Here is a 12,981-nt window from a genome sequence, read left to right as displayed (position 1 = left end):
GGTGGTGACTCCCAATGTGGAGTCAGTGAGTTGATGTGTATATGTTTTTATGCAAGTGTTTCTGCTTTTTCTCGTCTAAAGAGTCAGTACTTTGTTTCAAATTTGGACGTACAGTTGAGAGGATGGAAAAGTGCAGACAAATGAAGAATTGCATTAAAAGCAGCAAACGACTGAACGTATCCTGAGTGGATGAATCTTTGACCAGCAATACCAGGCAAGCCCACAGTTATGGACCAAACAATGTGCCACGATGTAACAATCCACCTTGAACTATTAAAAATTGGGAAACAATACTTTGAGTGTATCTCGCGTCCTTGGCTTGCCTCTGCTGAAAAAGAAATATTACAGTGTAAGAAATTGACATGCAACAGTGTTTGTGATTATTGGTTGTGTGTTTGACTGTGGGAGTAGGTTGTGTGGGTAAGCTGCGAACAAACTGCCTCCTTTTGTGATTAATAAAGTTGATCTGAATCTGAAAAGGACCAACTTTGGGTCATTCCATCTAAAATCAGACAATTTAAAAAATATTCCTGTACGTCTTTCTCCAACTTGCTTTACTTTTATGGTCCAAAGGTCCAAGTTATTTTAGCATACAGTAATAAAATTTAAATTAGAAAAGACAATTCTTAGCAATTTCTGAATGACATATAATACTGCAAAATAATGCATGCAGAATACTTTTTAACCCTTACATGCACAAGTGACTGGGTACACTCTTCCAGAACAGAACAATCGCTACATCTAATGACATCCATACACTGGATTTACCACACCAACTTCTGACTTCATGATCTTTGTTTCTCTTTGGTTGGGCTTGTCTGCTTTTCCTGTGGCTTTTTGTTGGGAGCAACTTTCCAGTTGAGTTCTCATGTGTGGTGTGAGTTGTGCATTAGTGATTCTGCTCTTGAATTCAGGGTGCTAAGCTATGAAAAGGTGAAGGGTAGCAATGTTAAGTATGTCATACCACAGCACCATTGACCACCTCTTTGTTTTTAAACTTACATATGTAGGTGCTAACCATGTGGTCCATGTGTCTACACCTCCTTTGGTCTTGTTGTAGAATGTGACCAATTCTGTTTTTATTTCTACCATACCACAACAGCAAGATGCTTCTCCATGAAACACTGTGCAAGAGGCATTTAACTAGCCAACAGATATCTCCAAAAGTTCTGTTCATCTGGACGGAGCGTCTTCACTTGCCTGGATGATTGGGCATGCATTAAGACGTGGCCAATAGACAGACATTTTTCATGTATTTTTCACAAATTACAGATTTTGATTCATTTTGATGGGAAGAAAGACCAGTGAATCGTCTGTCTTTAACAGTCTTTGAGGTACTATTATTGCCTCAGATTACAATGTGAAAAATAAAATAAAATAAAAAAGGCCTGAAAGTGGTTTGACAGACCATTATATACCATACATATCTTGGAAGGCCTATTTGATTTGAGAAAGAATAGCCCCACTGCTAGTTTAAGACTGCCTACTGTCACAAATCATGTTCGCTAATGAAGTTTGTAGTTTTGAAGTTTGAAGTTTCCAAAGCACATTTATTCTGTGTTGCGCCCCAGCCCAGGGAAACCAGAGTGCGACAGAATGAAAGTTAAAAATTGTGTGTAGCCGATGAAGAGGACAAGCAGGGCTACAAGCTGAGCACCAGAGCACTTACTTGATGTAGTACGGCACGTTGTTTGGAGAGACGCCCTGCTCGAAGGGGGTCACCACAGATCCTGCACAAACAGATGATAGATGATTAAAACCCAAAACAAATATTGATAATCATCTCCTAATTTTGTTTGAAGTGTCTGAAATTTCCAAAGCTGTCATGGTCCCTCGGTGTTGAACGCAGAGTTTTTAGTGAGTTCATGTTTTGTTGTTGTTTTGTGGATCATTTGTTTCTTAGTTTGGTTTGTTCGTAGTATTTGTTTGATTGCTGTTTCTCATTTCATTATTGTATTTTTCAGTCGTCGGTTTGTATTTTAGCGTCATCTTCCCTGCTTATGTTGTAGTTGAGTTCATGTGTCTTGGTTTTGTAATATTTAGTTATCATCTTTGGTTTTCACTTTCTGTTTTCTCAGCCTTATCCTTGTGTCCGTCTGGTCTCTGAATCCTGTCACCATCTTTGTTTACCTTTCTCCCTTTGTCCTCCTGTACACTGTTTTTCTATTTTATTTTGATGTTTGTTCTTCCTTGTATTTTGTGTCTAGGTCTCTGTTCGTTATCTGGTGTGTCTGTATTGTGTCAGTATTCTTCATGGTGTGTGTTCATTGCTTTTCTATTCCATGTGCTCCAACTTTAGTCAGTGGCTACTGCCTTGAGTTTAGCATGATACTGCTTATCCCTTATTTCCAACTCCCGCCTTTTGGGTCTTACTCCTGCAGCCACACAGCTAACCTGACAGAAGAACACAACTATAAAAAGACTGAGCCCAACAGTACTTCTATGTCATCGCTGCAGTGGACGAGCCCTTCATCACTGCCACATCAGTGGATCACATGCTTTTTAACATCACCATAACCGGTTCCCACTTTGAGGAGGAAGTGAAGCTGCCACCACCGGTACCTTTCACTACTGCCCACATTTGCAGCTCCACTGGTATCTGCTAAAACAGGGTCTCCACAACAATCCTCTAGGCTGAATGAAAAAGACGTGTTCTCTCGTGCTACCCCAGCCAGAAGAAATCTAAGCAAAGACTGTTCTGTGTTCTCTTCACCATCAGCATAACCGCTAAACCAGCAAAGTTAAAAACTGAGGGTTTTGTGTCTGAGTCAGACTGTTGATGATACAATATAAGAAAGAAAGAAAGACCAGACGACCAGTTCAAAACATGTTTTTTGTGGTCACCTCATTCAAAGACTGAAGTGTGTTTCTTTGAATTTTGTAATGAGTTTTGTATTTCTTAGTCGGTCAGTATAAAAAATGTGTTCTGTATTTGTGAGCTGGCCAATAACCAAAGAAAGTTTTCTGTTTCTGGAACAGATAATAATGTTTGTCTGGTGTTTCTCAGACACCCAGTAATAAAGAAGAAGTCCACGGCAGTCTCTGAAGCAGTCAACAGTGAAATACTTGGGGTGTTTCTGTGCCGACAAACAGTGATACGACTGTATTGGTGTTTCAGAGGAAGAGACAATGTTTTCCATTTCTGAGCTGGTACCTCACACAGAAACTGTTTACTGTGCTGCCGAGATGACCCCTCCAGAGATTGAATTTTGTGTTCATGAGCACACCATCTCAGAGACTATCCCCAGATATTGTGACTGTGCTCTGGGACTTCTGGGGGAATTCTGAGCCAGAACAGCCACAGTCCCTGTCCCCTGTAAGACTTGCTGCATGCTCTGTTGAGCTGCCCCAACCACCAGTGTTTCCAAAGTCTCCTATATGTGCAGTGAATCTTGACATCCTTGAGCCTCAGCTGATTCCTGAGCCTGAGGGTCCTGTGTTGGCTGAGCCTGAGCCCGAGGATGCCATATTGCCTGAGGTTGTGGGTTTCTGTGGTCATCCCCGGCTATCTGTCAAGCCATTGATGGGAACTCATTGTTGTGGTTGGCTACCTGGCAGGCCACGAGGGTTTTCTTTCTATCCTTGCTGTCATCCTTCTCTGTCCAATCCATGTGATGGCCTCCATTGGCCTCCATTAACGTCACCCAAGGGCCCCTCTTTAAGCCACATTAGGGTCTCTGTTGCCATTGTCGGCCTCTGTCCAAGGCACCCGAGGGTCTATATCACCCTTGTTGGGTTCCATCCTAGCCACCTTCTGGCTATGCCACCTAAGGTGTCGTCTGTGTCAGCACTAGCTTCCAGTTAATCATATCCTCTGCCATCAGTGGCCTCGTGCCAAGCCACTGGATGGACCATGTCTCCTTTGGTACTAGCTTCCAGAGTTTCTTCATGTCTTTCACCGGTGGTCACCTGTTCTGCCATCATGGGTCATTGGTCTAATCGCCAAATACATTAGTTTCTCTATCTCAGTAAATCATGTTTAAATCTTTCAAATGATCTCTCCTTCTTGAGCTACTAGCTGAAGGTAGGAAGATGCACTGCTGTTCTAAACTCTGATTATCAAATGTTATCATTGGAGTGTGAATGTGTGTGAACGTTAGGTAGAAAAAATGCTTTTATGAATGGGTGAAAATGAGTAAATGATGTATAAAGTGAGTGCTTGAGTTTGAAAAGTGCTATAAAATCCAGTCAATTTACCATTTATCTTGCATATATGGACTTCTGAAGATCAGAAAAGATGGGTGGAGTTCCTATTCTGGGCCGGGCATGAGTTGCTGCCCCAAATGGAGTACGAACGAGTGAGAAGAGAAGGGAGTGGGAGACTGACTGATGAACTGGGGCTGTAGTTGAAATGATATGGACACTGCACTGTACCGTTTTGGTAGAGAGAGAGTTGAGCATAAAAGCAGAACTTCTGATTTACCGGTCGATCCCAGCACCCGTCTACTGTCCTGGCCTGTCCTGGTCACTTCTATGTGCCCACTTCAGTCCGTCTAAGGCAGGGGTCAGCAGCCTTTAAGACCCAGAGAGCCATTTGGACCCAGTTTCCACGCAAAAGAAAACACTGGGAGCCACAAATACTTTTTATATATTGTTTTTTTTTACCTTTATGCTTTGTGTGAACAACTAAGGTGTGTTGCTTATGAAATCCATGAAGTGCTACAGAGAAAATTACATTTTATTTATGTAATTAACACATTTTGAACTCTTAAAGAAATATAACCAAAGGAAAGACACCCAGCTGAACTAAAATGATCCAGCAAACAAAAACTGTTGTGAGCCCTCCTTATATCGCCTTTGTGCTTTTGGAGCCTTGACCTGACTTTTAAAAAATAATTGGAAAAAAAGCTCGATGCTGCTGAAAGATGCAAAATAGATATTTGCAAAATTCTGCCTAAATATGTATTTTACCTGGTTAATGTGTGTGGCGGGGCGTGGTCTGCAGCGCCGCTGCAGGGGAGGCGGACGCACCTGAGCGGCACCCGCAATCACGCCTCGCCGCCTTAACGTCTGTGCTGTTGTGTTGGTGTGTGTCGGGCTGTGAGCTGCAAAGCTACAGCCGGCTGTGTGTGAAAAGTGGTCAATAAAGAGAAGCTGAAAAGCGTGTTCATGCAAACATCGTCGGGTCTGCCGTGACATGTTTACAACGGGACTTCTGCTCCTGAACCTCTGCGCACAGCGTCTGCAGGTCGGGGCTGTACGAAGTCACTTTCATCTTTACAGGACTGTAAGCTGTCGTCTGTGAGGCGCGAGCGTGTTTGGTTTAACATAGTTCGCCTTGTAATCGGAAGGTTGCCGGTTCGAGCCCCGGCTTGGACAGTCTCGGTCGTTGTGTCCTTGGGCAAGACACTTCACCCGTTGCCTACTGGTGGTGGTCAGAGGGCCAGGTGGCGCCAGTGTCCGGCAGCCTCGCCTCTGTCAGTGCGCCCCAGGGTGGCTGTGGCTACAATGTAGCTGCCATCACCAGTGTGTGAATGGGTGTGTGAATGGGTGGATGACTGGATATGTAAAGCGCTTTGGGGTTCTTAGAGACTAGTAAAGCGCTATATAAATACAGGCCATTTACCATAGTTCACGGTGGAGCTGCTGACATAATGTGGATCCAAAGATCCATAACTGACCTACCTGGGGCTGAAAGTCTCGATAAATGCACAGCGTTTCGGCGGGTACACCGGCTTCCACGAGTGTGACGCTTATTTTGAGTGATGAAAAAATAATATAATATAATTTCATTTTTATATTTCAATATCACAATAATCTTCCAGTTTAGAACTACAAGTTAAAAAAGAACATAAATAAAATACACTTCAGCTAATAGCTTCTAATTTATTTTCCCAAACCACGCAGAGCCGCAGTATAAGAACCAAAGAGCCGCATGTGGCTCCAGAGCCGCAGCTTGCCGACCCCTGGTCTAAGGTATTTCACACACGGCCAAAACCTAAATCCATTTCCTTCCTGCAACATCTGTTCTGGTGCCCTTCTCTTATAATGCATGTCACTGAATATGTTTCTGGGTCCTCTGTCTGCACCCAGACCAAGTCCTGCAGCCACCCTGCTAAGGAACAAGGAGTAAAATAAATGTCTTACCAATCGCAACAGAATCCTAGTACCCGCCTACCGTCCTGGCCTGTCCACTCAATTTCTACCCATCCATGCTGAATCAAAGAAACTGTCTTCTAATTACATTAGACCATTTGAAATTAAAATGGACTTTCTACACCCCTGTTTCCTGCACCCTCCTGGGGCTGGAGCTGGCTGGTGGGTCGGGGGTCGCTCTTGGTTCTGGGGAGAATCCATTCATCTGCACTTTGGGGGGGGGGGGGGGGTCAATGGATATTCATCTTTATTGAATTTTTCTTTGTGTTTGTCTCCTGGACCTTTCTCTGCCTGCCTCTGGCTGTTTGTGTACCTACTGCTGTGGGTTCTTTGAACTTTAAAAAAAAAACTAATTTTGTTACAAAACTTCCAGAAAGACATCTACTGTAATGAAATGTATTTCCCAGTGGTGTGAAGAGACATTGTTATTATTTCCATTATTATTATTATTATTATTATTATTATTAATAAACATTATGAAAAAATGGTCAGACACAAAGATTTTCAGGCAGTACTGTTAAATGATTTGTTTCAATGCTATATGTCACGGCCCTTTACATGTTGTAACAATGTTTTTATCTTTGATATTGTCATATTTTATTTGCACATTATTTTTGCTTTTTATCAATTAAATTTAAATTTCCATTTAATTTATTTTTCTGTTTTTTATCATGTCACTCAGAGTGGACAGAGGTGGAAAAACTATAAAAAAATCATTCCAGAAATGCGTGTGTTTTACATTTAATTAGGAACATTTTTAGATATTCTTTCTGAAAACTTGAGTTTTAGTTTTGTAAAACACGGTTAATTTGCTGACAGTGTCACTTTAAGCACTTACACATTTATATTTCATCTACTAGCGCAATGACAGAAACGCATGAAACAAATAGCAATTAAAAAACAAACAAAGAAAGTAATTAAAAACAAAAAGTGCCTGATCTTATGCATATGACCAAATAAGCCCCATAGCTCAGACAGTAGGGCCGGCTCTAGCCATTTTCATTTTAGTCCAGATTAAGATTTGGAAAGATAGCCTACTCGGTATGGGAACTGATAAGAGTTTAGGATTCAGATTATTGATCGCTTATCACTTCAATACCTTATCGATTCTCTTATCGATTCTCACTTAGTTCTCAAGGAGTCAGAGTCACCATCACCACTAAGCAGGATATCAAAGACATTACATTTGTGTTAAGTGCATGCTGTGAGGGACAATGTTTGTACATGTTTAAGGCATTTCCCCTTTCGTGAGATAAAAAAGTAATGTATCACACATCCACAGAGAACTTTCCTTAAAAGAAATCTGCATATTTCTTAATTACTCTCAGGAGAAATGATTTCATTACGCTACTAATTGCATTACTTTTTTGTTTCTCTGCAAAAAGAACTGAAATGCATTGTCTCATAATGACCAGTTAAAAATATAAACCTCTAGGCTACAGTCCCATACACCAGCATAAATCTCTATCTTAATTAGGACACACATATAATCTTTCGCTTAGTATTCAGGTATGAACACAAAGCCGACGGCACAAAGCAAAGATGAAATTCAGCACAAAGAGACTTTAAAGCAATGACCACAGTGATTCTGCTATAGAGACATAAACAGGTAGAAACGGAGGTTGAAGCCTGATTGCTCATCCGATTGTTACCTGTTGAAGTTCAGGATGTTGCTGTTGAGCTGGGGTCAGCATTCACATAGCTTTAACATCACTCTGGGTTCTTGGCTAGCTTAGCAAAGAACCAAAGTTGTGTTAGCAGCATAATGCAGTTGTGTCTGCTATGGATGCAGTTTCCGCTTTACCATCGCACTCTGGTTATTTTGTGCAAAACAAAACAAAAAGTATTGTCCATATCCACGATGTAGACCACACTACTATTTCCCTTCTCCAACATCACAAATGGAACTCAACTGATGGAAGCCCAACTGCAAGTGGAACCGATAAGTGGAATCGATAGGGAAGCAGACTAACAGAGGAATTGAACTATCAAGAACTGGTTCTCGATTCCCATCCCTACAGCCGGCCAGCTGTCATTATATTTTTTCTCATTTTGCTCTCCAAATCAGTGACAAAAACTGCCTTTTTGTTTCTACCTAACGACTGCTGCCTGCTAATAGCTTTTGTAGCCAGTAGATATAATTAGATCAGCTTGCTGGCTGAACTTTGGCTCATGATCTGGTTGAGCTAGTCTAAGGTTGATTAGTTATAAAATGAATGCCTTGTAAATATGTAATAGAGTGCATTTCATGTACATGGAAATATTAAAGATCCGTTATTCTTGCATTGAGGTCTTCTTAGTTAATCCTGAGATTATGTTAAAGTAACAGAATGGTAATTGCAAGTGAAATGCTGGACTTCCAACATGATCAAAAAAGCACTTTTGAAGCATCTTCTGTTCTCTTAGCTCATTTATTACAAATAATAAATATCTTGTGTTCCACTCTTCCTTCACTCATGAAGAAGACTCCAACATGCGTCTCCCTACACTCTCACTTATACTTCTGATTAGATCTTAAGTTTTCTTTTCTTTTTTTACATTTTGAATGTTTAGCCACTTTGCACTTCTGTTATGACTGAATGACATCAGAGAGCACAGAGCTTGCGTCACAAGCTTGGGTCATGCTGGCACCGCATGATGAAGCTGAAATCAAAAAGTTGAACAGAACTAGACAGCGATCCAGTCAAAGGAGAGCTTTGTTACCCCCATCGTTTATTTTGTGCCACTGCTGTCATCATTAGTTCAAATCATTTTATTTTCACACACACACACACACACACACACACACACACACACACACACACACACACACACACACACACACACACACACACACACACACACACACGTCTCATGTTTGCTGGTAAGTACTACTAAATAAGCAGTATAGTTACCATGTGTAAGGCCAAAATCCCCATGAGCATCTGTCAGCTGCTTGAGATGCTCGTTGATGGAGATCTGTGAGAGGGGAGAAAAACACATTAACAAACGTGTGTATATTTGTTCTACTATTAAAATCTCTATATGAATCAACATCATTAATAATGTAATTTTAAATCAATTTAACCTCATCAGTTTAACCAACTAATACCAGTGGGGACATGCAGAAAACCAATGTTAAATTAGATTTTGGGTTAGGCTGGCCCCAGACTTAAGGCAAGGCAAGTTTATTTGTATAGCACAATTCAACAACAAGGTGATTCAAAGTGCTTTACAGAGACATTAGAAACAAGAACAAATAAAAAGCATGATTTAAAATTGATTAAAACAAGCAAATAAACTAACTAACTAATTAACAAACAAACAAACAAACAAACAAACAAAACAGTATATAAAATCAAAACAGATAAAATCAGAACAGTAGATAAAATCAGTAGTTAAATGTAAGTTTTGAAATTTAAGCTTAAAGTGTGGATTTGGTGCTTTATTCAAATGCAGCTGAGAACAGGTGAGTCTTCAACCTGGATTTAAATAAACTTAGATCAGTTCCCACAGCAGCTAACAGACATAAATTACTTGCTGCAAAGAGCTCGGGCACGTATGGATCGTCCTACTCTGGATTAGGCCACTGCTTCATTTAGTTATGTGGAAGAGTAAAACTAAACATGATATTGCTGTTAGTATTTTCCAGTCACAGATAAAATCTGGGGAACAGACAGCCAATAAATGTAATTTAAGCTTTAGCTTGGATTACTTGTGGCTTTCTTTCTACTGCTTTGAGTTGATTTTTTTTTACTTTTAGGTGTTTAGTTATAGACTAGTGTTTATGGGTATATAGTTATAATGTGCATGCTAGCTTTATAGAATAATACAGCCCCGTTTAAAAGTTTAAGACCACCTGAAAAATAGCAAAAAATCTTATTTTGCTTGGTTGGATCTTAACAAGGTTCAGCAGAGCTTCAACATGCAACAAGAAGAAATGTGAGTGAGACATCAGACTCCATTGCAGAAGCTTAGATAATAAAACTGGCTGAGGTGCTTTGGTTTAAACAGCATTGCAATATCTGTAGCTATAATGTAGCTCCATATGTGTTGTCATAACCAGGACTGTTGTTGATTTATGGCAGCTCCCTGAGCCTTAACTGGAGCCCATGCGTCCTTCGCTGGCTATGTGTGAGTTTAAGTCATAGTCCAAGGGTCCAGTGCCACCCAATCCTGATGGTCTCTGTCTCCACTGCTGGTCGCCTGCTGAGGGTCACATCTATTTTGTCACCAGCCTCCAGAGACATCCCATCACCCCCACCGACACTAGTCTCCAGCCAAGCCACAAGACGGTTCTTGCCACTGATACCCGAGTTGTCCAATCAGCGCTGACATTATCAGACTGGCAATGCATCCAGAGGGTCCTTGCCACCATGCTGCACTGGCTCCCCGTGTGTTTCAGGATCGATTTTAAAGTTCTTTTATTGGTTTTTAAATGTCTTAATGGTCTTGGGCCTTCTTATCTCTCAGATCTGCTTTTACCATACGAACCCTCGCGGACCCTGAGGTCCTCTGGTACTGGCCTTTTGATTGTCCCTAAAGTCAGGACACATACTCACGGAGAGGCAGCTTTTCAGTGGTATGGTCCTCGTCTGTGGAACAGCCTGCCGGAGGAGCTCAGGGCCGCAGAGAACGTACATGTTTTTAAGAACAGGCTCAAGACCCACCTTTTTAATTTAGCTTTTACTTAGTGTTTATTTATTTTTTATGCTTATTTATTCTATCCTGTTATTCTATTATTAATTTAGGATTTACCTAATATTTCTTGATTTGATTCTTATTCATTTTTTAATCTTCTTACTCTATTTATATTTATATTTATATTGTATCCTGTTCTTATTTATTTTATCATTTTACCCTGTATATATCGTATTGCGTCATATCTCCAGTGTTTCCTCGGAGGGCGCTCTCTGCACCGGGGCTGTTATTGACCGTGGCTGCTGGGTCTCTGGGGTCCTCTCAGCCTGGTTGGGGGGCTCCTTGGCCTCCCTCCTGCTGTGTGCCCAGCCCGGAGGCTGCGGTCTGTGACCGGCTCCCGGTGCAGACGGCTCTCTGTTATAATGTTTCCTCACTTGGCTCATGCGAGCTCAGCCCAATTTTTACTCTTTAAGTGTGCGCGTGTGTGTATGTGTGTGTGGGTGGGGGTGGGGGGATATATGTGTATTGAGAGTGTGGGGAGTGAGTTGGAGGGTGGGGTGGGCTGCTTTTAACTATGTAAAGCACTTTGTGCTACATTTTTTCTGTATGAAAAGTGCTTTATAAATAAAGATTGATTGATTGATTGATGCCACCCAAGGGCCTTTGTCTCCATCATCAGCCATGCCACCAGAGGGTCTTCACTGCCATCACCAGCCCCCAGCCAAACCACTGAAGGGCCTCTGCCACTGGCCACAAAATCACCATTCAGGTGATGTCTAGAAACTGGGCTTAATAGATATGGCTGAAGAAACAGGCTTGAGCTGCAGCCCAGTCTGGGCAGAGTGAACTGAAACCAAACTTTCGCCAAGTGGGACATGAATAACTTCAGCTTATTATACTCAGGTTAGTACAGTAGTGATATATAATACTTTCCTTAAAAATATAATACATTTTTGGTTCAAATTGAAAAAAGGCAAATTTAAAAGTGAGATCACTGGTCAAATGCGACTTGATATTTGGATACAAACTATCATTTGATATTTGCAATATTTGTCGTGGCGTGAGTGTATCTCATTTTTATTGCTTCTACATTTGTGTAAGTATGTGTATGTGTGCATTTGTGTTTACCTGGAGCAAGCTCCAGCGTGTATTCAGATCTTCGATGCGTTCCAGGTTCCTGGATGATAACTGGATATCAGGCAGATTGAAAGTGGATGCTAATTCGTTCACATGCGTCACATCGTCCTTAATCTGTGCAATTTCTTCCTGAAACTCCTGCAACATAAGCACATATATGCATTGAAATAAACACACCAAAACCTTTACATGTGACAGTGAGAAACTAATGCAGCTGTCACATAAAACCCAGTTTGTTGATTCTTTAATGTAGGACATGGAAATCGACGATGGACTCAGGTGAAGGAATATTTCAAAGATCCATATAGGAAGCTGAATTTGGGAATAAGGGGAAAGACTCCTACTCTCATCCATTGTTATGAGCTCTGGGTAGATGCAAACAGTCTAGCCATCTGAAGGATGGCTCTGCACTCTTGAAAGGGTGAGGAGTTGAGTCATTTGGAAGAGACAGAGTGGAGCTCAACATTGCAAGGAGTAGGGATGGGTATCGTTTAGGTTTTATCCGATACCGGTGCCAAATCGGTACTTTTGAAACGGTGCCGGTGCTTAGACGGTGCTCAAACCGGTGCTTAAAGAATGGAGAACACAAACTTTGTCCAAAAACCTCTCATGTTCAGCTGGTTTTTTGTAAAAAGATAACAATGTTAGCCTTTTCTACAGCTATGGGGCATATATGGCATCACTCTTGGCTGGAAGCAGTGCTTAATCGATGGAAAAAACACAAACTTTGTCCAAAATCCTCTCATGTTTAACTGTTTTTTTTTTTTTTTTTGTAAAAAGATAACAATGTTAGCCTTTTCTGCAGCTATGGGGCATATATGGTATCACTCTTGGCTGGAAGCTTAAACAATGGAAAAAACACAAACTTTGTCCAAAAACCTCTCATGTTTAGCTGTTTCCCACTTTTTCTTTGGTCATTTTAGCCTTTTTGTCCAGGGTGAAGGGAGCATCTGCCATCAAACAAGAAGACAGCCTCATGTAGCTATGATGATGTTTGCTAGTTCACCTTACATGCATTAATGTAATAACGTGGTTAGCCTACTCAACGTAAATTACACACGAACAACATTAAGCTACTCACGCAGAGAAGAACGGCTGCTGCTGCATCATCATCCTCATCATTCCTGC

The 12,981-nt window shown here is 41.2% G+C and overlaps 1 protein-coding gene across 1 annotated transcript in view; it reads right to left on the bottom strand.

The window, feature by feature from the left end:
* The window catches only part of LOC309700336 (dystrophin-like), a 208,343-nt gene that overhangs the window by 53,917 nt on the left and 141,445 nt on the right, over positions 1-12,981 (bottom strand). Inside the window, 3 exon segments of the mRNA XM_082523857.1 lie at positions 1,670-1,730; positions 8,991-9,054; positions 11,845-11,991. Of these exon segments, the coding sequence (XP_082379983.1) occupies positions 1,670-1,730; positions 8,991-9,054; positions 11,845-11,991 (272 nt within the window).

Source organism: Aulonocara stuartgranti, assembly GCF_965226115.1.
Source record: "Aulonocara stuartgranti genome assembly, chromosome: 23".
NCBI lineage: Eukaryota > Metazoa > Chordata > Actinopteri > Cichliformes > Cichlidae > Aulonocara > Aulonocara stuartgranti.
This window is presented reverse-complemented; position numbering and strand designations above follow the sequence as displayed.